Source organism: Lontra canadensis, unplaced genomic scaffold (genome assembly GCF_010015895.1).
Source record: "Lontra canadensis isolate GAN:19392208 unplaced genomic scaffold, GSC_riverotter_1.0 scaffold109, whole genome shotgun sequence".
Classification (NCBI taxonomy): Eukaryota; Metazoa; Chordata; class Mammalia; order Carnivora; family Mustelidae; genus Lontra; species Lontra canadensis.
In genome coordinates, this window is record NW_022631103.1 from 1,992,178 (window position 1) to 2,013,858 (window position 21,681).

Genomic DNA, 21,681 nt, shown 5'->3' on the forward strand with positions numbered 1-21,681 from the left:
TACGTAATCTCTGAGGAGAACCCTTCTCCTAATCTAATCTCCACCCACCCACCCAACCATCCATCCATCCATCCATCCCTCCAACCACGCATCCAGTCAACGAGAACCCATGATCAAGAGATGAAAGACACAGCTCCATGCCCTGGAGAAATGTACAGTTAGTTGGGGACTAAGAAAAATATAATGTGAAAATGCTCAAATGAAAATAAATACAGTAGAAGCACAAGAGAGAAAGCAACCCTCCTTTTCCTGCCCTCTCTTTTTCTAGACTCCAAAGACATTCAAACCTGAACTTCCAAAATTTAGGAGTAGGAGCTTGCCTAACAGAGAAGGGAGCTAGGGCTTTCTGGGTGGAGGGTCTCATGAGCGTGACTGAAGCAGCAAATGGGTGAGGGTGAATGGTAGGAGACAAGTGTCCAGGTTCACCCAAAGGTCGCACTCTGTTGTGGAGGACTTGCCCCTGAGGCCAGTGTGTTAATGAGAGCAATCCTGTGGCTGAGTTATAGCAGGAAGAGTGATAATATCAGTAACCTGGAAATGGAGTCAGTGTTGGGCTCCAGAGAGCCACAGAGAGAATGCAGTTTCCTGCATGGCAAGTTGCTGGACCCAAGCGGAGGTGACTATTGAGAACAGGAGGGTTCCTGGCCCTGGATAAGATGGTCAGTATTCAAGGGAGCATGCTCTGGCCCTGCCCAGCCCTCTAGCCCCATTACTCAGCACTGGGCTGTGCTATACTATGCTTTTATGGTTCCTCCACTTAATCGCACCCTCCTTCTCCCTAGGGCTTTCCAAGAATGAATGTGTTGTTTCTTCTACCTGGATTTCTGCTCCCCTCCCCATACCCTTTTTTCTCTGCCTGGCTAGTGCTTATCCATCCTTGGTCTCTGCTTAGATAGGACCCTTCCAGGCAGCTTTTCTGTCTCTATAGCTTTGGGTTGGGAGGCTTCTTAGGTACTTCAGGGCACCCGGGATTCAGCTAGATATACCACACTTTGCAGCTGTCTGTTTCCATCATGCATCTTGTTAACGAGGTGTTCCCAGAGTCTTGCACATAGGCGGAGGCTGGTCCACAGCAAAGGCTCAGCGTCTTCCTAGCAAGAGAGGCTCAGAATCCAAGCCATTTATGCTGGGCCCTCTCTGGAGCTTTCCGACACTCTGCAGAGTCGGGGTAGATTTCTAAAGAGTCGGGCTGGACTGGACAGTGCAGAGGGTAAGCTGGGCCAGAATCTGATTGTGAACGGTCTTATATTTATGGCTAAGCAGTCTGGCCTGGCCCAGAGGGTCTTTTGCTCTGCCTGCTAACCAACCAGTCACCCTGAACAGACAGGCACTAGATTCTAACAGGCTCCAGGCTTTATCCCCAGTTACCATGACAACCAGACTTCACAGTGATGGATGGTATTGATTGACTGACAGACTCCTGATGTCTTGGCTTTGTCCCCATCCCCCCTAAGTCATTTACATACACATGGAACTGAGACACTCTCGACACCATTCTCCTGATCTTGCCCTGATTTTGAATTTCCACCTCTGTCACTGAAACAGCCCCAGCCTTAAAGGAGAAAAAGGTGTGATCATGTCAAAATTACACCCAGAGCCACACTTAGCCTCTCTCCCATAGGTGACATAATGTGGCATGGAGGAGATGGGCTTTGGACATAGATTTTGGTTCAATCCCGGTTCTATTTACTTATTCTATCATTTTGGGCAAGTGACTTCAACTATTTAAGGCTCTGTTTAGTCATCTCAAAAATGGGAAAAATTGTACCTGTTATGGGGAGATGTGTGAATACGAAATGGGATAGCACATGGGAAAGATTTACCTAGCACATAATAGGTACTTATCAAATGTGGGTGTTTTCTCAATCTTCACTTATTCATGGCACACTCCAGAAATGTGGATTGAGAAAATCTGATTTTTGGGACGCCTGGATGTCTCAGTCAGTTAAGTGTCTGCCTTCAGCTCAGGTCATGATCTCAGGGTCCTGGGATTGAGCCCTGTATCTGGCTCCCTGCTCAGTGGGGATCCTTCCTCTCCCTCTGCCCCTCCCCCCATTTGTGTGCTTTCTCTCTTTCTGTCAGATAAATAAGTAAAATCTTTAAAAAAAATATTTGTTTTGGCAAACTCCTCACCTCCATTGTTCTGTGATTTTCCAGGATCAGCATCAGGGACCAGTAGCCCAGTCTATGGATGCTGTCGCACTCAGGGCAGTAGTCATAACAGTAATGCTTGACCATTACTGCTGGTTCTGAGCCAGGCACCAACCCAAGCATTGTACACACTACAGCTTAACTCACTTAACCACCACAAACAACCCTATGAGGTAGGTACCACAAAAGCCACCACCTTATGGATGAGAATCCTGTAGAATACAGAAGTTAGACAATTTTCCCAGATAGTAAGTGTGCAGAAGTGAATTTGGCTTAGGCAGTCTCCATGCCAGAGAGACTGAGAATCTCTGCTCTACTGACTCTTGTCATGGCTCCATTAGCCCACCATTTGAATAGATATGTATGGCCAAAATCATCCAGAAGGGCCAGAGTCTCTGAAGATACCTGTTAGTAATCAGGAGGGAAACATGAGACTACAGTCCCAACATTGCCCATTGAGAGCATGGATTCCTTTCTCTGAGCAGCCTTGTACAATGGGGTGATCATGGAACCCCGGGTTGGGGGGGGCACTGTTCCTGTGCCACACGAGGAGCATTTCTGTGCACAGTTAACACTGCTGTGATGCCTTAAAGCATGTACTATCTTCGGGTGTAACACACCATACATCGACCCTGACTCTTGGGCCTGTTTGTTATGGCATTTGGGACAAGCAACTTCACAATAATAGCGAAGATTCATTGAACACTTAATTGTGTCTAACACTGTTTTCTGGGACCCATGTTGGGAAACTATCGCTCCCATTTTACAAATGGGGAAAATAAGGGCCAAGGAGGTTCAGGTAACTCATCCAGTACTACTAGTGAATCAGGTAACTCATCCAGTACTACTAGTGAATGTAAAACCCTGACTCCAGAGTTCACATTCTTAACCACCGAAAAAATTATGGTTTTTTCTTAAATAGAGAAATCCTCCTGGCTCCCTAAGACTGTTGTGAGCCTCCAATGAGATAATACAGATGAAAATGCTTTATAAAATATCATCTCCTAATCAAGTGTGAGATATTACAAAGATATGATTTGTATCATTAGCCAAAAAGGAGATCTGTGACTACTGAAACATTTTAGAGGCATTGTCTAGATTGGGTGGAATCAGCCCATCCCTGAGCACTCCTGGGGGCTTATCACACGCCAGCCTCTGTGTCAAGACCTGTAAACCCAAGAGGCAATCTTATAAGTTTGTAGGATAATTGGAAGAACAGACCAAGAAACTGACAATTGCTAAGGTCTGCTAAATACTATGCTGGAGGGGATTAGAGGGATACTGTGGGGGACACACAAGGATTCTGTGAGGACACAGACTTGGGCCCTTGGGAGAGAAGGAAGGCTTTCTAGAACTGAGTGGGAGAGGAAACAGCATATGAAAGGCACAGAGGTACTTACACTGTTATTCTTGGGCGGTTGGGAAGAAGCATGAGTTTTAATGGATAAACAGCAGCCTAGAGGGAGCAGGTGAAGTTAGCCTACATTTCCAAGCTCAACAATCATCTTTTCCAATGTTATGGCATGAAATAGGCTATATGAGTCTTTCCCTTTCCTTCTGAAGCTGTCTTTGGAGGTAACCAATGTAGCAAAGCAACAAAGCAAATAGATCACAGCAACCTGAATGACATTTGTTTGTTGCAAAGAGATAAATAATGTATTATACCTGCTGTTTTCCACCTGATGCTTTTCATCTGAGGAGTGACAGACTTGTTGCCTTCTGGCACCTCGGAAGTCAAGCTTCCTCATTCTGCCTCTGAGCCACACTGATGCGCCTCTCCAAAGAAGGGTGAGAACATCTCTCACACCTGTAGCACTGCCAAGACCCGGTGGAAAGGAGCAGTAGACACGGTGGCCAGAGACATGTCCTCTGGGTTCCTGGCCTGCCAGTCGGACATCCCAATAGTTCTTCTCAGGTTCAGACTAGAGTGGGAAGGAACCCAAGGGCTCCCAGTACTTGCCCCACTGATTGCCCTCTCCCTCTTTTGTACTCTTGAGTTTAGGTCAGGTTGGCCTTTCTGAGCAGAATCTTGTTGCTAGAACACAAGACCTCCACAGGGTCTCCCTCTGCTCCCAATGTGCCCTCTTTATCTGGCTAATTCTACTCATCCTTTCAGACTTGCTTCTGATATCCTTCGTCTGACCTCCAAGGAAGGCTGCTCTGACTATGCTGGCCTCCTTCACACCTCTCCTCGCACAGGGCAGTATTTGTTTTCTTCCACTTCTTCACACTTGCCTGTGAGCTCACGAAGAGCAAATGCTCTTTCATCCTTATTTCCTAGATGCCTGGCGCACATCATTAAGTACTTATCACACTTGTTTCAAATGTTCTCCAGGTGTTCTGGTGTGTTCTTAAAGTTTCAAAATCATGGCTTTGAAGAAACCTTAAGAGACCACAGGTCAACTCTTCAAACTCTTCCACTATGCCCCGTACAAGCAAATAGTTATTCTCTCGTTGGTACCCTCCCAGGATGGGGAGCTCACTGCCTCTATGAAACAATTCAGATTTCCTTGGCCTGTGACCATCATGAAGATTTATTTTATGGTGAGCTTAAATCTGTCTTCCTGTAGTTTCTGCCTTCTGGGTCCTAGTTCTTGCCTTGCAACCACACAAGTAAGCCTAATTCCTCTTCCTCAAGACAATCCTCTGGAGAGCTGAATCTAGTTCCACAGATCTCTCTTAGACAAAGAACTTTCCTCTCTTGTTCAGGTAAACATCCCCATCCCCTCAAACATTCCCGAAGGATATGGTTTTGAATTTCTTCCCCTCATGCTACTCTTCCCCAATCATTCCCTACTTGCTTTTTTCACTCTTTAGTCTTTCTGTGATAAGAACACTTAACATGAGGGCTGCCTGGGTGGCACAGTTGGTTAAGCATCCAAGTCTTTGTTTCAATTCAGGTTGTGATCTCAGGGTCCTGAGATCGAGCCCCCTTAAGGCTTTGTGCTTGGTGGGGCATCTGCTTGAGATTCTCTCTCTCCCTCCGTCCACTCCCTCTGTTTGCACATGCATTCTCTCTCTCTCAAATAAATAAATAATTTTTTGAAAAGATCACTTAACATGACATCTACTCTTTTCACAAATTTTTAAGTGTACAATATAGTCTTCTTAACTATAGAGACAATGTTGGACAGCAGATCTCTAGAACTTGCATAATTGAGACCTTATGCCCATTGATTAGCAATTCATTTCCCCTCTCCCACCTCCTGCCAACCACCATTCTATACTCTGATAGTTGGACTATTTTATATACCTCCTATAAGTGGAATCATACATGTTTGTCCTTCCTTATTTATTTTTTTAGCACAATGTCTTCAACATTCATGTATGTTGTTGCATATGGCCGGATTTCCTTCTTTTTTAAGTCTAAACAATGTTGAGTGAAAGTCGTCTTTCCTTATTTCCTTCTAAAAATGTGGACTCTAGAACTTTGTATCAGATTCTGGGTTTCTCTAAGCTACACACACACACACACACACACACACACACACACACAGATTATCCCCTCCTTTACTTTATTGATTATAATTTTCCCCTGGTTTTTCACCTGGTTTCATTGTCTTCCTGAGCTGAAAGTTATCCAAAACTCCACAGCCTTTTCTCTTGCTTTCTAAGCTGTGCCCATTCCCTATTGTGTTCATGCATGGTATTTTCTCCCTAGGGAAGGAAGTTACAGCTTTCCCAACTGAGCGTCATTTTGCTATGCTTGGTCTGTCTATCCTTCCAAACCTTTTGAGGGCTTTTTCAACCCTGATTCTTTTTTTTTTTTTTTAAGATTTTATTTATTTATTTGACAGACAGAGATCACAAGTAGGCAGAGAGGCAGGCAGAGAGAGAGGAGGAAGCAGGTTCCCTGCTGAGCAGAGAGCCCGATGTGGGGCTCGATCCAGGATCCTGGGATCATGACCTGAGCCGAAGGCAGAGGCTTTAACCCACTGAGCCACCCAGGCGCCCCTCAACCCTGATTCTTTACCTGAATTATCCTTGGCTTTTCCTAGTTACCTCTTATGGGTGGATAAGATGAGGCTGCCTGCTGAGTCCATATCCAAGGCATTGACAAAGGCATTGACTGAGACAGGGCCAAGGCCGGTGCTCTGGGACAGGCCACCAGAGTTCTCTGTAGAACCATGGTACTCAATATCTGGTCCCAGATGCACTGACAAGGAATCATCTGGGTCATCTGTTTAAATAAAGATTGCTGATGACTCAGAAATACAGCATTAAGACTTATAGAGGTGGGACACAGGAACCTGTATTTTTTACAAGCACTACAGATGATCTCACTGTGTAACCGGCTTTGGGAACCTCAACTCCAGAGTTCACTGAGTTCAAGACCCCGAAACAAATGCCAGTATGACATGGTCCAAGCTGACATCTAAGGAACCCAGCCTTGATGGGGTGGGGTGGAGCCATGGCTGATCGTTGTTTGGTTCTATAAATACACGTGACTTATGAACATGGATTTGAACCATGGAGGCCCTCTTATATGTGGCTTTTTCCAATAAATACAGAATAGTACTGTAAATGTATTTTCTCTTATGATTTTCATAATGCCAGTTTTTCTAGCTTACTTTACTGTCAGAACATGGTATATAATACATATAATACACAAAATATGTGTTAATCCACTGTTTATGTTAACTGTAAGGCCTCCTGTCAATAGTAGGCTATGAGTCATTAAGTTTTGGGGGAGTGAAAAGTTATACTTAGATTTTCAGCCGTGTGGCGGATCAGTGTCTCGAACCCCGGTGTTGTTCAAAGGTCAGCTGGTATAGTCACTCCACCACTCAGGCCACACACTCATCTGGGCAAGTGCCAAACAATTGCTCCAGACCTTTCTCTGTTCTCTCTCCCATCTCCCTCCTCTGCTCTTTACTAGATGGATGAAGCAAGGCGTGTGTGGTTCTGTGTCTTGGCTTTCAGTACTAGTTTCACGTCTTGGATTTTGGCACGGCATTTGACCTCCTATGCCCACCCCCCACCAAACTCACTGGCCTTGGCTTCCCACGGGTCTTCACAGACAGCTCTGATCTACGTCCCACCCCACCCCCCACAGCTTCTGATGCAAGACCCTCTCCTAACCCTCCTATGTAGAAACATGCGACTCTTGGGGTGCACTTTAGTTTTTGTTTAGTATGTACCCCAGCCCTGCTAGCTTCTCAAGGACAAGACTTTGCTTATTCAGATTTTCATCATATTTCTATTTAGTTCACAGTGTCTGCAATGCCTAACACAATGTGTTGGGATTGGTACCCAGTCAGCGTTCACTCAATTTTTCTGAGAGCAGAATTCTTTAGTTGGATGTGATAGCTGGCATTAATGAAAATATCACAGGCTTCTAAACAAGATGGACTTGAGTTTGAATCTCAGCTCCACCGTTTCTTAGCCGTGTGACCTTATGTAATATAATTCACCCATATGAACCAAAGGCATCTCATCTAAGAATGAGAAGGGTAGGCTGGGTGTCCAAGGATGCTCTCAGCTCTCTCACATCTGAGGATTCTGAAGTCGCAGATCTTCCCTTGCTGGCTGGTACCCAACTTTGGTGTTCTTGGAAGGCAAATCTTTGCACTCAAGCGGTCCTGCTCAAATCGACAGGCTGCGGCAGACCCACGTGAGCATAAGGGCCCTGGAGGTGCCCTCCAGGAACCCCTCACCCTCACCCCTGTAATCAGCCTGCCCTGTCACCGTAAGCCGGCAGCCCTCCACCACCATTCCCCTTGTAATCACACTGGCTTCTGCCTGTGAATGCTTTTCCCCACTTTTGTTTATCACCAGCAAAGCATTTTTTAATCAAAACAATTAAATATGCTAAATCTTCCTCAATTAGTAATGCATTAACAATTAAAAGTACTCAAACAGAAGTGGCAGGAGAAGCCCCCGGCTCAGTGCTGAGTGTTGGTGCTCGCAGCCTCACAGTGTCCCGCCTCCCAGGCACTCCCAGCTCAGGAGTGATTCAGAGATGCAGGCGCTGGGGCACGGGGTGGGGGTGGTGGGTAGCGGCTCAGAGGGGCCTGGAGAAGGACAAATCCAGCCCCTCTCTCCATAAACAGGAAAACTGCAGCCCAGTGTCACCACAGGAGTTTTCTCAACTCATACAGCGTGCCTGGGCCCAGGATTTGTTTAGTTCTGCTTTTTAAAACCAGAACATGGGTCCACAGTGAAGGTGTACAACACGATGATTGATATACGTATACAAAGGGAAATGATGACTACAGTGAAGCTAGTTAACATATCTTCTCACACAGTTCCCTTTTCTGATGTATATGGGAATCTACATTCTTTACAAGCAGTCAGTACTCCCCGTGATATGATGAACTGTCTTCATCAGGCTACACATCAAATGTCTCTACTTATTCATCTTAGAAAACTGCAACTTTGTCCTGTTTGACCAGCAACTCCCCCCACGGCCCCTCACCTCTGCACCCCTGGCAACCATCTTTCTACTCTTTGCTCCCGTATATTTACTTGGCATTTTTAGAGGCTACATATAAGTGAGATCATGCCATTTTCTCCTCCTTGTGTCTGGTTTACTTCATGCTAGCATGATGTCCTCCAGGTTCATCCATGCTCTCGCAAATGGCAGGATCTCTTTTTTTTTTTAAGGCTGAATAATCATATATATATCATATATAATAACCATGTACACATAATAGTCACATACACACACACACACACACACACACACACACCATAACCTCTTCATCCATCTATCCAAGTGACTGGAATTTGAATTCAGGATTCCTGACTTCTGACATTTTTTTCTGTAAGGAGCCTGTGCCACAGGTCTCCTGGTATATATTTATTCGCTCACTTGTTTCATTCATCAATCACTTATTCTGAAAATGGTTACTGAGCGCCTCCTCCACAGGAGACACTGTGCTGCCATGCTGACAAGAAGGTAGTGAATAAGGCACAAATCTTTGACCTCACAGAGTTTGCAATTTGACGGGGACACATACTAGTAACTTGGTTACTTGATACTTCCTTGAAAATATTAGATCTAATCCATAGCTCAATTAAATAATTGACGAAAATTATTTTTCCCTGTGGTTGCCATAATAATACAGGGCTGGTAATAATTATTGTATAATTGCAGTTAAAAATACTTCACACCAGTCAGAATGGCAAAAATTAACAAGACAGGAAACAACAAGTGTTGGAGAAGATGTGGAGAAAGGAGAACCCTCTTACACTGTTGATGGGAGTGTAAGCTGGTGCAACCACTCCAAAAAACAGTGTGGAGGTTCCTCAAAACATTAAAAATAGAATACCCTATGACCCAGCAATTGCACTACTAGGTATTTACCCCAAAGATACAGATGTAGTGATTCCGAAGGGGTACCTATTCAGAGCAACAATGTCCACAATAGCCAAACTCTGGAAGAAGCCGAGATGTTCTTCAACAGATGAATGGGTAAAGAAGATGTGCTATATAGATACATGGAATATCTTTCATCCATCAGAAATGGTGAATACTTAACCATTTACATTGACATGGATGGAACTGGAGGGTATTATGCTGAGCAAAATAAGTAAATCAGAGAAAGGTGATTATCATATGGTTTCATCCATGTGTAGAATATAAGAAACAGTGCAGAAGACCATAAGAGAAAGGAGGGAAAACCAGATGGGAAGAAATCAGAGAGTGAGACAAACCATGGGAGACTCTGAACTATGGGAAACAAACGGAGTTGCCGAAGGGGAGGTGGGTGGGAGATGCAGTAACTGGGTGATGGGCATTAAGGAGGGCATGTGATGTGATGAGCACTGGGTGTTGTATGCAACCGATGAATTGTTGAACACTGCATCTGAAACTAATGATGTACTATGTGTTCACTAATTGAATTTAAATTTAAAAAAGTAATGATATTTCAAAAAATACAAACCCCAGTTCATAACCTTCAGAAAACCCGAGCTGCAGATAAAGCTGGACTCTGAAGCAATGGTCAGTACCCTGCTCTAGCTGACTTTTCTAGCCTTACTTTGCCAGCCCAGTGAAGGGCTGGAAACCCAGCTCTGTTCATTTACAGAGGGATTGTGACAAAATGACTTTACTGCTTTGGGAATTATGCTCCTCATCTATAAGATTCAGGTTCCTCCAAGGGCCCCCAAATGTAGACAAATATGGGGACAGCTAATGTGGACTCAGTTATTATGGGGCCAGAAGGCAGGCAGACTGCCCATGGAGACCCCGTCGTCTAACAGCACTCTGGCCTTTGTGGGGTACAAAGAGGACCTGGGCAAAAAAGAATTGTGCAAATCTGATTGTTCATGCCTGGACAAAACACATTGGTAGCTCTGAGGAAAGAAGGAAGTATTCTGATCCAAATCTGCTTCATGGAGAACATGATATTTGAACTAGAGCTTGAGTAGACCTTGGAAAAATGGTAAAAAGGGAGAAAGGAAGGGGTACTGTATGCAAAATGGCGGAGTGAAGATGGTGCCGATCACAGGCCAGGTTCTGTGCGAGGAGGATATGGAGATGGATGAGGCAGAACCCCTCCTCAAGGAACCTCAAGGAGAATGTGCAAAGGAAAGGAAACCAACGCTTTTGAGCAACCAGTACGTGCAGTATACATTCCTTCTCATTTCAAGAATTATTTGGGTTTGAACGTCATACAAGAGAACACTGAAATTGGGTTAAAGGACTGGGATCTCAACCTAGATCTCTTGGACTCCAAAATTGAAGCTAGCTATAACTGCTGTGAGGGAGTTGTCCCATAGTCACTGTCTTTTTTTGTTTTTTTGGCAGAGTTATCAAAATAGATTTTATTTCTTTTTAATTGTGTTACATTAGTCACCGCACAGTACATCACTAGTGTTTGACATAATGTTCCATAATTCATTGTTTGCATATAACACATAGTGCCCCATGCAATCCATGCCTTCCTTAATACCCATCAGCAGGCTCACCCATCACCACCCCCACCAAAAAACAAAACAAAACAAAACAAAAACATCAGTTTGATTCCCGGAGTCCATAGTCTCTCATGCTTCATCTCCCATTAGAAGAAGGGAAAAATGAAGGGGGAGAAATAGGAGTGGGAGATGAACCACATTCACGGTCTTAAAGCGTCTCAGCATTTTGTGTCTCTGTCTCCCTGTTGCAGGTCTTACCATCACAGATATCAAGACATGCTTTGGAGGTTTTGTGGGCATTGGATATGACTATTCAGAACGTTTAAACATTGAAGGGAAGTTATCAGGGGACGTCTGTGCAAAATTCGGAGGTGGCGATGGGAGTAAGTATTGAGTACTGGGTCTCCCAAAGAGAAGATAGATTTTTCTCGGACATACACTCAGGGCACGGACATGATTTTCCCCCTCAGCTGATTCCATTTCAGTCAATGGTCGTGCTGTCTAGGTACTAAATACCCCAAACCAGTGACTGATTGTGGCTCTATTTTGAATGCACCGTGGGCTAAGGTCATCTTAGAAAGATGTGATTTTAGAAAGTGCCCCCTTCTAGATTTTGAGCACCAGATAAAGATCTAAGAAAGAACTGGGATAAAAGGAATGTGTTAAAAAAAAAAAAAAAGGAATGTGTACATAGCACCTGGGTAGTTGACTATTGAGATGAAGGCCTCTCAGTTTATAGTCCAGAGGGAGGAGACAAGTCTTCTGAGAGAGAAGAACATAGTTACCAAGATCAAGGAACAATTATTAGAGAAAGACTGCACACAGATATTTTGTGGCATTTCCTGAACAAGTTAGTGTGAGTACTTATGCATGCATTCATTCATCAAATGTACAGGGTATTTTTCTTTTCAGGTGGGAGATACCGAGGGTACAGGGATGATGAAACAGTTTACAATATAGTGGATGAAGTAGACATAAAACAGGTTCAAGTTACTCCCATTGTATTAGACTACTCATGCCCCAGGGCCTTAAGTTAAATGATTTATTCTCCGTGACGTCCTTCCCTCCTCTCTCCATTTACCTGCAAAAATTCATTCACTTTTCTAGACAACTCACCTTTCACCCTGACCACCTTCCTTCCTCTACTGTAAATCTTTCCCCATGCCCCTTCTGAGCCCCACAGAGATACCTGTTGCCGCACCTATGATAATCATTGATTTTTGTTAGCACCAATGATATTTAATTGAGCCTAGTAGACAGGTAGTAAGCACTGGGCATATGAATGAATAAATGCCTGCATGAACGAATCCTCCACATTCCCGTCCTCTCCCTCTGCTATGCTGCTCAGGGCTGGGCTTTCATCCCAGTATCTGCTCTAACTCAGAGGATGGGTCTATTTCTAGGCTCTGGTCCCTCTCTTCTGCTTTATCCTGAGTTAACTGAGCAAGGGAGAGGTGTGGGAGACAGCTCTAAGAGGAGTATAGGAACTCTGTCCCAGATCTCATTAGTGGGGCTTGCCAACCAGTCCTTTGGCTTTTTGGAAAATGAACTAATGCAGTTATCTTCTTTGATGGCAGAAAACAACTTGACAGCCATGGGTGTGGAAGACATCATTTCTCGGGTGCGAGGTGGCAGTTCTGGCTGGGGCGGTGGCTTATCTGAAAACAGTAGCACCATTACATATCGTTCCTGGGGGAGGTCATTAAAGTATAATCCTGTTGTTATTGATTTTGAGGTAAGTCTTTTCGCACTTGAAGAAACCCTACGTCCATGAGGAATGAAAGTGAAGCAGACCAGATCATTTCATATTTCTTATTATGAGCCCATCAAAAAACAAGATTAAATGTAACGGCACAGTGATCTGGTGGCCTTCCCCACGCCTGACTGTAGGGAGTGCGTGACTTCAAACCCCGGGGCCACCGGACCACTGGGAGCAGAAGCTTAATATCTGGGCAGAGCCTAGTTTTACACCAGTAGGCCCAGAATTTCTTCAGGATTAGGCCACATGAAAAAAATAGGAACTTGTATTTATACAGAAAAGACTTTAAAATCACATTTGTTCAAGTAGGGGTTCATAAACTTTTTCTGTAAAGGAGCTGATAGTAAATATTTTTGGCTTTGTGGGCCACATACAATCTCTGTCATACAAATTCCCCTCCTTCTTTTTTACAAACTTTTACAATTGAAATAACCATTCTTAGCTCAAAGGCCATACAAGAATGAACTGTGCTCCCCAGCTGTATTTGCTGTCTTTGCTCTAAGGGATCCCATCTCCTCATCACAATGAACCTCTGGTCCAGATATGAGTCTTCCCATGGAAAGGATTAGGGACCTGAGGCTTTAAGACACCAGTGAGCCATTTATAGTCACAGGGCTCATGTGTAGCTGCCTGGATTTCAGACCTTCAGACCTCACAATCTGTTCTCACACCCCTCTACCCTAGCACCCTCCTTAAAGCCATGGTTCTCAACCATGGGTGGGGGGGACTTCACTCCCCAGGGGAAATATGGCATCATCTGGAGAGGTTCTTGGTTGTCACAGATAAGAAGGTGCTATTGGCATCTACTGTTTAGAGACCAGGGGTGATGCTAAACATCTCTCAACACACAGGACAGCCCCTACAACAAAGAAATATCTGGCCCCAAACATCAATAGTGCTGAAGTTGAAAAACCCTGCCTTAAATCCCTAACTTCACAAAGGCAGTGAGATTGTACTCAAAGTGCAAAGGAAACGGACTCTTCCACCAGTTGTCAAACTATTTCTGTTCATAGGCAAGGGTAGCCCATTAAGGAAAGAATTGTATTTTGGGGCTTTAAAACAAAATATTATTGTTTTCTTGCCCATTTTCTCTTGACTCTTGTCCATTTTCTGAGTATATTTAAAATCCCAGGTATAGATACATTCCTCTTCTTAAAATATATACCAACAGTTGAACCTAAAAGTCTGTAATAATACCCTGCTCTCCATGAAGAAAGAGGTCAGATGGATTAACCCTGATTTCATTTCTTCTCCAATAAGTAAGGGACTATTTTCACACACCTGTAATTCACATAGGGTCTGAAAATTGCTATCATCAAGCTATTAGTCATTTGGGCAAAAAGTGTAAAATTGATATCAGGGGCAATATATAAACTTTCATGGGCAAGAGGTGAATTCTGTGTTTGCCTTGAGCAAAGCCTCCAAGGGGAAGTCTGATATTAATGATTTGGAGAAGCCCAAATATTGTCTTTGGGGAAAAGGACCTACATTTGGGATGAGAAAGACATAATTTGGATCATGGCTCGCCACCTTTTCAGTGTATAACCTTGGACAAGTTACTCTATTTTCTGAGCCCTAGTTCCCTGCTCTACAACATGGGGATAATAAAATGTTACAACACAAGGTTAGGGAAAGAGTAGTGGGTACTTAGTGAGTGCCAATTGAAGAGATACGTTGATGGAAGCTAAGGAAGCTAGACAGATACCATAGCTGGTAAATGGCAGAGCCCAACTTGAGCTGTGTCCAATAGATTCTAATACCCATGGTCTCTTCACATCACAGGCTGGCCCCTGAACAGTTTGGATTTGATGCATTAAGGTGGTGACAGATTACAGAGCAGGAAGGTGACACAGCTTGAGCTGTGTTTTTAAAAAAGGATGCTTACAGATATATGAAGGATTCATTGAAGGGCTGGGGGGAGAGAAAGAGACAGACAGACAGACAATGGGCAAGAAGTCCAGCCAGGGTTATTCGGAACCTGACGCTCAGAGTAGAGACAATGGCTTACTCACTTGCATGTCCCTTTAGCTTAGCAGTACTGGGTTTTGGCAGGTCCTTAGACTGAGTGAATATGGGAATCATGTTATGTTATAATGTTGTGCTATGTTATATATTATTATGTGTTAGGTTATATTGAGTTGCTCATATCATACCACGTGCCTTCTCTGAATCTGTGTTCCTATCTATAAAATGGGAACAAAACCATGGCCAATATCTTTTCAAGCTCTAAGATTCTTTTTCTCCACCCTTCCTCCCTCCTTTAAGTTCCTACCCACCCTTCCTAAGGAATGCTTCCTTCCCACTTCCTTGGTTCTGGGAGTGAGGAGTAAGAGGCAGGGAACTGAGTGCTGAGCCCTACTGGAAGGTCACAGGGAAGTTGCCCAATGGTCCTACCTTCCCTGGAGTTAAGAGTTATCTGTAACGAGGGTCAGAGGGCAGCACATGCTGCACTAACTTCCTAATAATGGGGCCAAATTTTCTGAGCTTCCAGTAAGTGGTCATCTGCCCTTGGCTAGCAGCCCAGCCAGTTCTGAAATGACATGGCTGGCAACCTCTGCTGCAACCTGAGACCACGAGCCAAGGTCACAGGTCTTTCTGTATACATTTCCAGGAACCCACTCAAGGCTAGTGCCATGTGCCCTCTATTGACTCTTAATTCCAGAGAAGAGAGATTGCCCAAGTGTGGCTCAGTCTTATCTCGGAATTACCCTGTGACCTTGGCAAATCACTCCCATCTCTGGGTTTTGGGTTACTGTCCTATAAAAATGAGGAATCAGTAAAGGAGCTTTCACTGTATGACTGTGAGTTAAAATATATAGCCTTAAAAGCATGCCGAAGACAACCCTATGAAGGATTTTGTCTTTACCCCCCCATCATCACATCTAACGAATAAAAATGGTGCTTTACTTTATATTGTTCTTCCCTTCCGCAATGGTTTCTCATTCATTACTTCTTTAGATCCTCATAAGAATTCAAGGAAGTAGGTTATTGTTCCCCTCTTATAGAAAATGAAGCTGAGGTTTAGAGATAGACAAGAAAGACCACATAACTAGAATGGGAGCAGCATTTTTTAAACTTTTACTCTGTGATAGTAAAAGTAAGGCAAGAGGATTGTTCTCATTTTAGAGACAAAGAAGGTAGGCTCCCAGGTAACCAGACAGATCGCATAGCTGGGACTCGAAGGGCTGAGATTTGAAGCCGGATTTTCTGGCTCCAGATTCATGGCTCTCTACCACATTTACTGTTTCCCAATCTGGGATCGATTTTGCCCCACAGGGGACAGGTGGCGATGTCAGGAGACAGTTTCTGTTTTCACAATCGGAAGTTATTACCAGAATCTAGTGGGTAGAGGCCTGGGATATTTCTAAACATCCTACCATGCTTGGGACTGCCCTCCCCCACCATCAAAGAATTATCCAGCCAGCCAGAAATGCAGTCCTGCTGAGGTTGGGAAACCCTGGGTTATAGTCATTCCTGGAACAGGGAGGTGGTGGCCTCAAATGCAAATGACCCCCTCCCCCCACACCTCTCCAAGCTGATACCAATAGGAGAAGTGTTCAGCACTGCCCCCACTGCTACCTATCAATGACTTTAATAATTCTTGCATTGAAGGTTAGCAATCAAGGAAAAAAAAACACATAAATACACATAATCCTTTACCCTCTCTCTGCCTCCTAAAAGTGCGGGAGGGGGGCTGAAGAGTTGGTAGAGATTGCTGCAGAGCTCTCTTCCTCTGGGATTGGGGGACCACAGCTTTCAGAGCTAAGGAGGCTCATGTCCAGAGCAGCTCTTACACTTAATTATGTGATCCTGAGCGAGTCACTCGAACACAACTCAAAGTCTCTGGAGTTAGGTGGCAGTGAGGATCCAATGCAGTGGGGTAGAGCTGAGTGTCTAGTTCGGTGCCTGGCACGTAGCAGGCCTTCCAGAGGCTTGATGGCCAGTGCCTGGGCTCTGGGAAGCTGGAGGCCCAGGGAGAGGCTCTCTGTTCTTTTCGCACCCACAGATGCAGCCCATCCATGAGGTGCTGAGGCACACTACCCTGGGGCCCCTGGAGACCAAACGCCGGAACTTGCAGCTGGCTTTGGACCAGTACCTGATGGAATTCAACGCCTGCCGCTGTGGGCCCTGCTTCAATAACGGGGAGCCCATCCTCCAGGGCACGAGCTGCAAGTGCCTGTGCCCCACGGGTCGCAAGGGCTCTGCCTGTGAGAAAATGGAGCAAAAGGGTAAGGCCCATGCATCCTTGCTCAGTTGCAAACCTGGCCCAGCTCAGGGGGACCAGCACAGAAAAGACTTTGGGGTTCCCAGCCTCTTTTTTCCGTGACCTCTTGCTTTATGGCTGACTCCTCCTCCCCTCTTTAATGGTTCTTCTGCTTTCTTCCTGCTATCAAGACCCTCTCTCAGATGAGATCTGTTGTTTGCCAAGGTGTGTATGGACAGTAGGATTCATTTCTGGAGGGATAGATTAGTTTCCTAGGGTTGCTGTAACAAATTACCACAGATTGTGTGGCTTGAAGCAACAGAAATTTACTGTCTGAAACTTCTGGGAGTTAGAAGTCCAAACTTCAGGTATATTGGCTGCTTTCCTCCAGGGGCTCTGAAGATACTTCTATTCTAGGCTTGTCTCCTAGCTTCTGGTGGTTGTTGGCCATCCCTGGCAGGCCTTGGCTTGTACATGTGCCATCCCAATCTCTGCCCCATCTTCACACGGTGTTCTCCACTATCCATCTGTGTTTTATCTTCTTATAAAAAAGCAGTCATTGGATTAGGACCCACCCTACTCCATCATGACCTCATTTTAAGATGATATAAACTGCAAAGGCCCTATTTCCAAATAAGGTCACATTTACAGGGGATGGGTGTTTGGACTTGAACCTACCTTTGGGGGCACACAATCCAACTCATGACAAGAGTTAAATAGTTGGCATTAAAGTACTCAGAACTATGGCCAAAACTCAAAAGGGCTGGAGCAAGTCGGGTTTCAAAGTACTGTGGTATAGCATGAACTGACTGGTCCCAGGGAGGAAAGCCCTCAAACAAGGAGTAGGAATCCATGTCCTTCACAGATGAACAAGTGTGAGGACTTAGATGTGTGTCCCAACCACTTCACTAACTTCCTGTGAGACACCGGTAAACCATTTCTTTTTTCTGGGGCTCATCTCACTCATTTAAATTTCCTTGGAGCTTCAAGAATCTCTACTCCAAGAATTTAGCTCAAATCCCTAAGCTTTCAATTTTCTGCACATACAAAGCTACCTATGTCGTGCATGGAATGATGACAAAAACACATGGGTTGCCCAACTAATACATAGACCCATCTCCACTGGCAAGTGCAATGAAGATAATGTAAAGGGGGAAAAAAAAGAAAGTCTGGATAGGTATATTTAAGGTACTACTCTTAGGTTCATAAAAGAAACTGTTGATGTCCATAGTAGATGGGGTGGGAGCCTTGTTTTTAAAATGAGGCGATGATGGGTTATAATTTCCTCACTAGGGGCGTAGTTCTCAATGGGAAGCAAGATGGCAGAGCTCTGTTGGCAGATAGGCCTTTGAATACCAATGTTGCCAACTTTCATCCCAGAATTCCCTGAAAAGTGGGGATAGTATCAGCACCTTCCTCACAGGCTGTGTTGATGTGACACTAACACGCATGGCAGGCTCTATTATAATATGTAACAGGAAGAGATCACTCCACCAAGAGAGGGTCTATCTTGGTTTGGTGCCTTGCCTAAAACCCTCCTTTGCTGGTTGAAGGGATTAATTAATTAAATCCCGAAGAGCTGCCTTGTATCTTGTAGGAGGAATTCTGAGAACGGTGAGCCAAGATGGTGAGTGAATCCCAGGGTCCTTATGAAGGAGGATGCAGAGAATAAAAAACAAGTAGGCTCATTACCAGGGCAAAGACTGGCACAGTTTCCTCATGGAAACTGAATAAAGGCACTGCATAATGGATGGGTAAATGGGGAAGAAACAAAGAAACTTCTCAGGGCTGAGAGATACCAGTTCCTGGGTCCTGGGATTTCTTGACTTTTCAGGCAAAGTGTGGGCTGGGTTTCAGCCTTCATTCTCCCCATTGGCCAGGAAGCTTTTCCAGAGGGACCACAGGTCAATGAACAGAAAGAATAACATTCTTATTCTGAGCCAGCACTAACTATCTCAACACTCCCTGTGCATAAACTCATATCTTCCCTCAAAAATGTTATAAGTACCATTAGCCCCAATTCACAGATGAGAAGTTGGGTTAGGAGGAAGGAGACATACTTTGCTCAAAGCCATCCATCTGGTGACTGTCATAGGCAGGATTTGGACCCAGGGGGTTGGACGCATGCCAGGACCCAAGCTCTTATCTTACATTCTACTGATGTACATCATAAGAGTCGGGAAGTTTCAGAGATGGGGGCAGAGGGCCTGAGATGATTGCATTGATTATTATTTTGGAGAGGGGGAAGGGAAGCTATGTCCTAGAACATGGTTATCAGTCTATCCTGACTCAAAGAGTCCTGCCTTACTAATTACAGTTACGGCATGGGCCCGCAGTCCCAGTGACTTGCTTGGATTCCTTGGATCCCTGTCTGAGACCACAGAGATAGAAAGGAATAGGGAATGTGGGTTACCTAGTTATGCCTCTTCAATGGTCCAGTGCTGGGCTCAGTTGTGGCCATGCTGAGTCATATGTACACACAATGGGCCCTGGGGAAGGGGGACATGATGTCAAAGATCTGGGGGGTGATGGCAGGGCACAGAGGATGGGTCCTCCTCCTCACAGCCCATTTCTCCTGCAAGACTACTTTCGGTCAATTGCAGGCAGCACACAGGTATCCCATCAACCTTGTTACAAGCACCGTGTGGACATCAGGTAGCCTCAGGGACACCAGACTGTAGTTCAGCCTGACAAAGATTAATTTGGTAAGGAAATCTAAGACTGGGAAGCCAGCTACCATGGAGACCCACTGACATTGGTCCCTAAGGATTTTCCCTGCAAACCTTTGCTTATGGGGACCAAGTCATGGAAGTGAGAAAAATAGAGACACAGACGTCCGCTGTGGCTGTCCCACCAGGGAGTATAATTACAGAGCTGGAAGGGACCTGAAGATAATCTAATCCAGGGATATTCACACCGGGATCTGAGGAAACCTGCAGTTTTAGGGGCTGCCCCAGGGGAGCAAAGCAAACCTGACAGATACCCCAGCTTCAAATAAAACAGCCCGACTTTCATCTGGCTGCCATATTGGGGCTCGTATGAGATTTCATTTACGGGGCAGGCGGGGGGTGGTGTGGAGGAGAAACAGTAATGAAAAAAATGATGGAAAAACCCCACCAGATTAGTTCAGCCGTTTCATTTACAGAGGTGAAAACTCAGGTTGAGAGAGGGTCTTCCCTAAGGCACAGAGCCAGTAGGAGGCAGCAGCTCCAGGCCAGGGGGGTGCACGAGCTAGATTTCCAGGGCCAACCCATGATCAGTGCCTATGTTCTCATGCTCTACACAGGGCCTCTGTCACCCACTGTGGCCCCACCATCAGAGTTGGAGGGGGACTGCTTTGCCAACACTCACAAAAGCCCAGCAAGCCTCTCTACTGGGCTGTCAGGCTAGCCCTTGTCTGTGAACCCCCGGCCGGGTGCCGGTCCCTGCTCTTCACACCCTCCAGTGGTTCTGTGCCATTCTTCTGGAGGAGCGCGCCTTCCTGGCTCACTCACCTATCTATCTTCCATCAAACCACTCTCAGTGGCCTCTTCTCACTCTATCCAGAGTTTCAAATTAAGTGCAAGGGGACGAGCACAGAGGTCTGGGCTGGCTGCACCAGGCATCTCCCCAAGGAGAGACTGCCGACCACTCCAGGGCAATGGGGTGGGCTGCCCTCCTGATAGTCCCAGCTGCTTCTTGTAGGCTAACCTCCTCCTCCCCTGGGAAATTATCTGTGCAGAAGCCAAGGCAGATGGTCGCTGGAGCTGCTGGAGCTCCTGGTCTGCCTGCAGAGCAGGCACCCAGGAGAGGAGGAGAGAGTGCAACAACCCTGCACCCCAGAATGGAGGTGCTTCGTGTCTGGGAGGTAAAGTGCAGACCCGGGCTTGCTGAAGGCCTCTGCACACCGATGCCGTTGATGTCACCCCCTGCATCGACCGCTGGATAAAGACTTTCTTCAGCTGAGGGAAAATGCAAATCAACATGAACTTTTTCTCTGTTCTGCCAACTCCTGAGCCCAGGACCAGCCCGCACCATCTACAAGCCACTAACCGTCCTATTACTCTAGTCATTAGACAACTGGGTGCTGGGGGTTAACTAGGGGCTGGGTCCTGCTCACAGCACTTCAGATCATCCAGAAAACCAAAACACCAAGGGAGAAATCTCAATCCATGCCTTAGAGGGATTTATGGGACATTAGAGGTATGAGGCCAGCAGGTGTGGTTGAAACCGTCAATGGCCAATAAAACAAAGTATGATGAGAATGTTTCAGTTCTTTGAGTACAATATTTGTTCATTCGTAGAACCATTCCTAGTTGACAGAATAAACAGGAACACTAAAATAATGAGAAAAAAAATGAAGACTGACTTGAGTTTCTTCAATTTTCCTTCACCCGGATTCAACAGTATTTTCCTTTATTCACTCACTTAATCTCTCTTGGTTAAGTTCTTACCACAAATAACAGATTCCCCTCAGTTATCATCTCACGGCACACTACGCTTTTCCTTCATTGCATTTTTTCACACTTAATAATTCTATACTGACTGCCATTATGCCCTGTTACTATTTATGACTTTTCTCCCCTGGGACGGTAATCGTGAGAGATCAGCTTTGTTTGCTGTAGCGCTGTATCTGGAGAGGCCAGCCCTGTGCCTTGAATTGGGAGGGACCTAAAAAGCATCCTTGGATGAAGTGAGGGGCTGAACTCAAGAGTCAGTTCAAACA

General features: G+C 45.2%; 1 protein-coding gene across 1 annotated transcript in view; it reads left to right on the forward strand.

Moving 5' to 3' along the window:
- C8A (complement C8 alpha chain) overlaps positions 1–20,849 on the forward strand; it is a 63,148-nt gene extending 42,299 nt beyond the window's left edge. The window contains exons 8-11 of the mRNA XM_032839749.1: positions 11,265–11,396; positions 12,591–12,748; positions 16,779–17,001; positions 20,698–20,849. Coding sequence (XP_032695640.1) covers positions 11,265–11,396; positions 12,591–12,748; positions 16,779–17,001; positions 20,698–20,849 — 665 coding nt within the window. The remainder of the gene's footprint in view (positions 1–11,264; positions 11,397–12,590; positions 12,749–16,778; positions 17,002–20,697) is intronic.
- Positions 20,850–21,681: the final 832 nt, after the last annotated feature.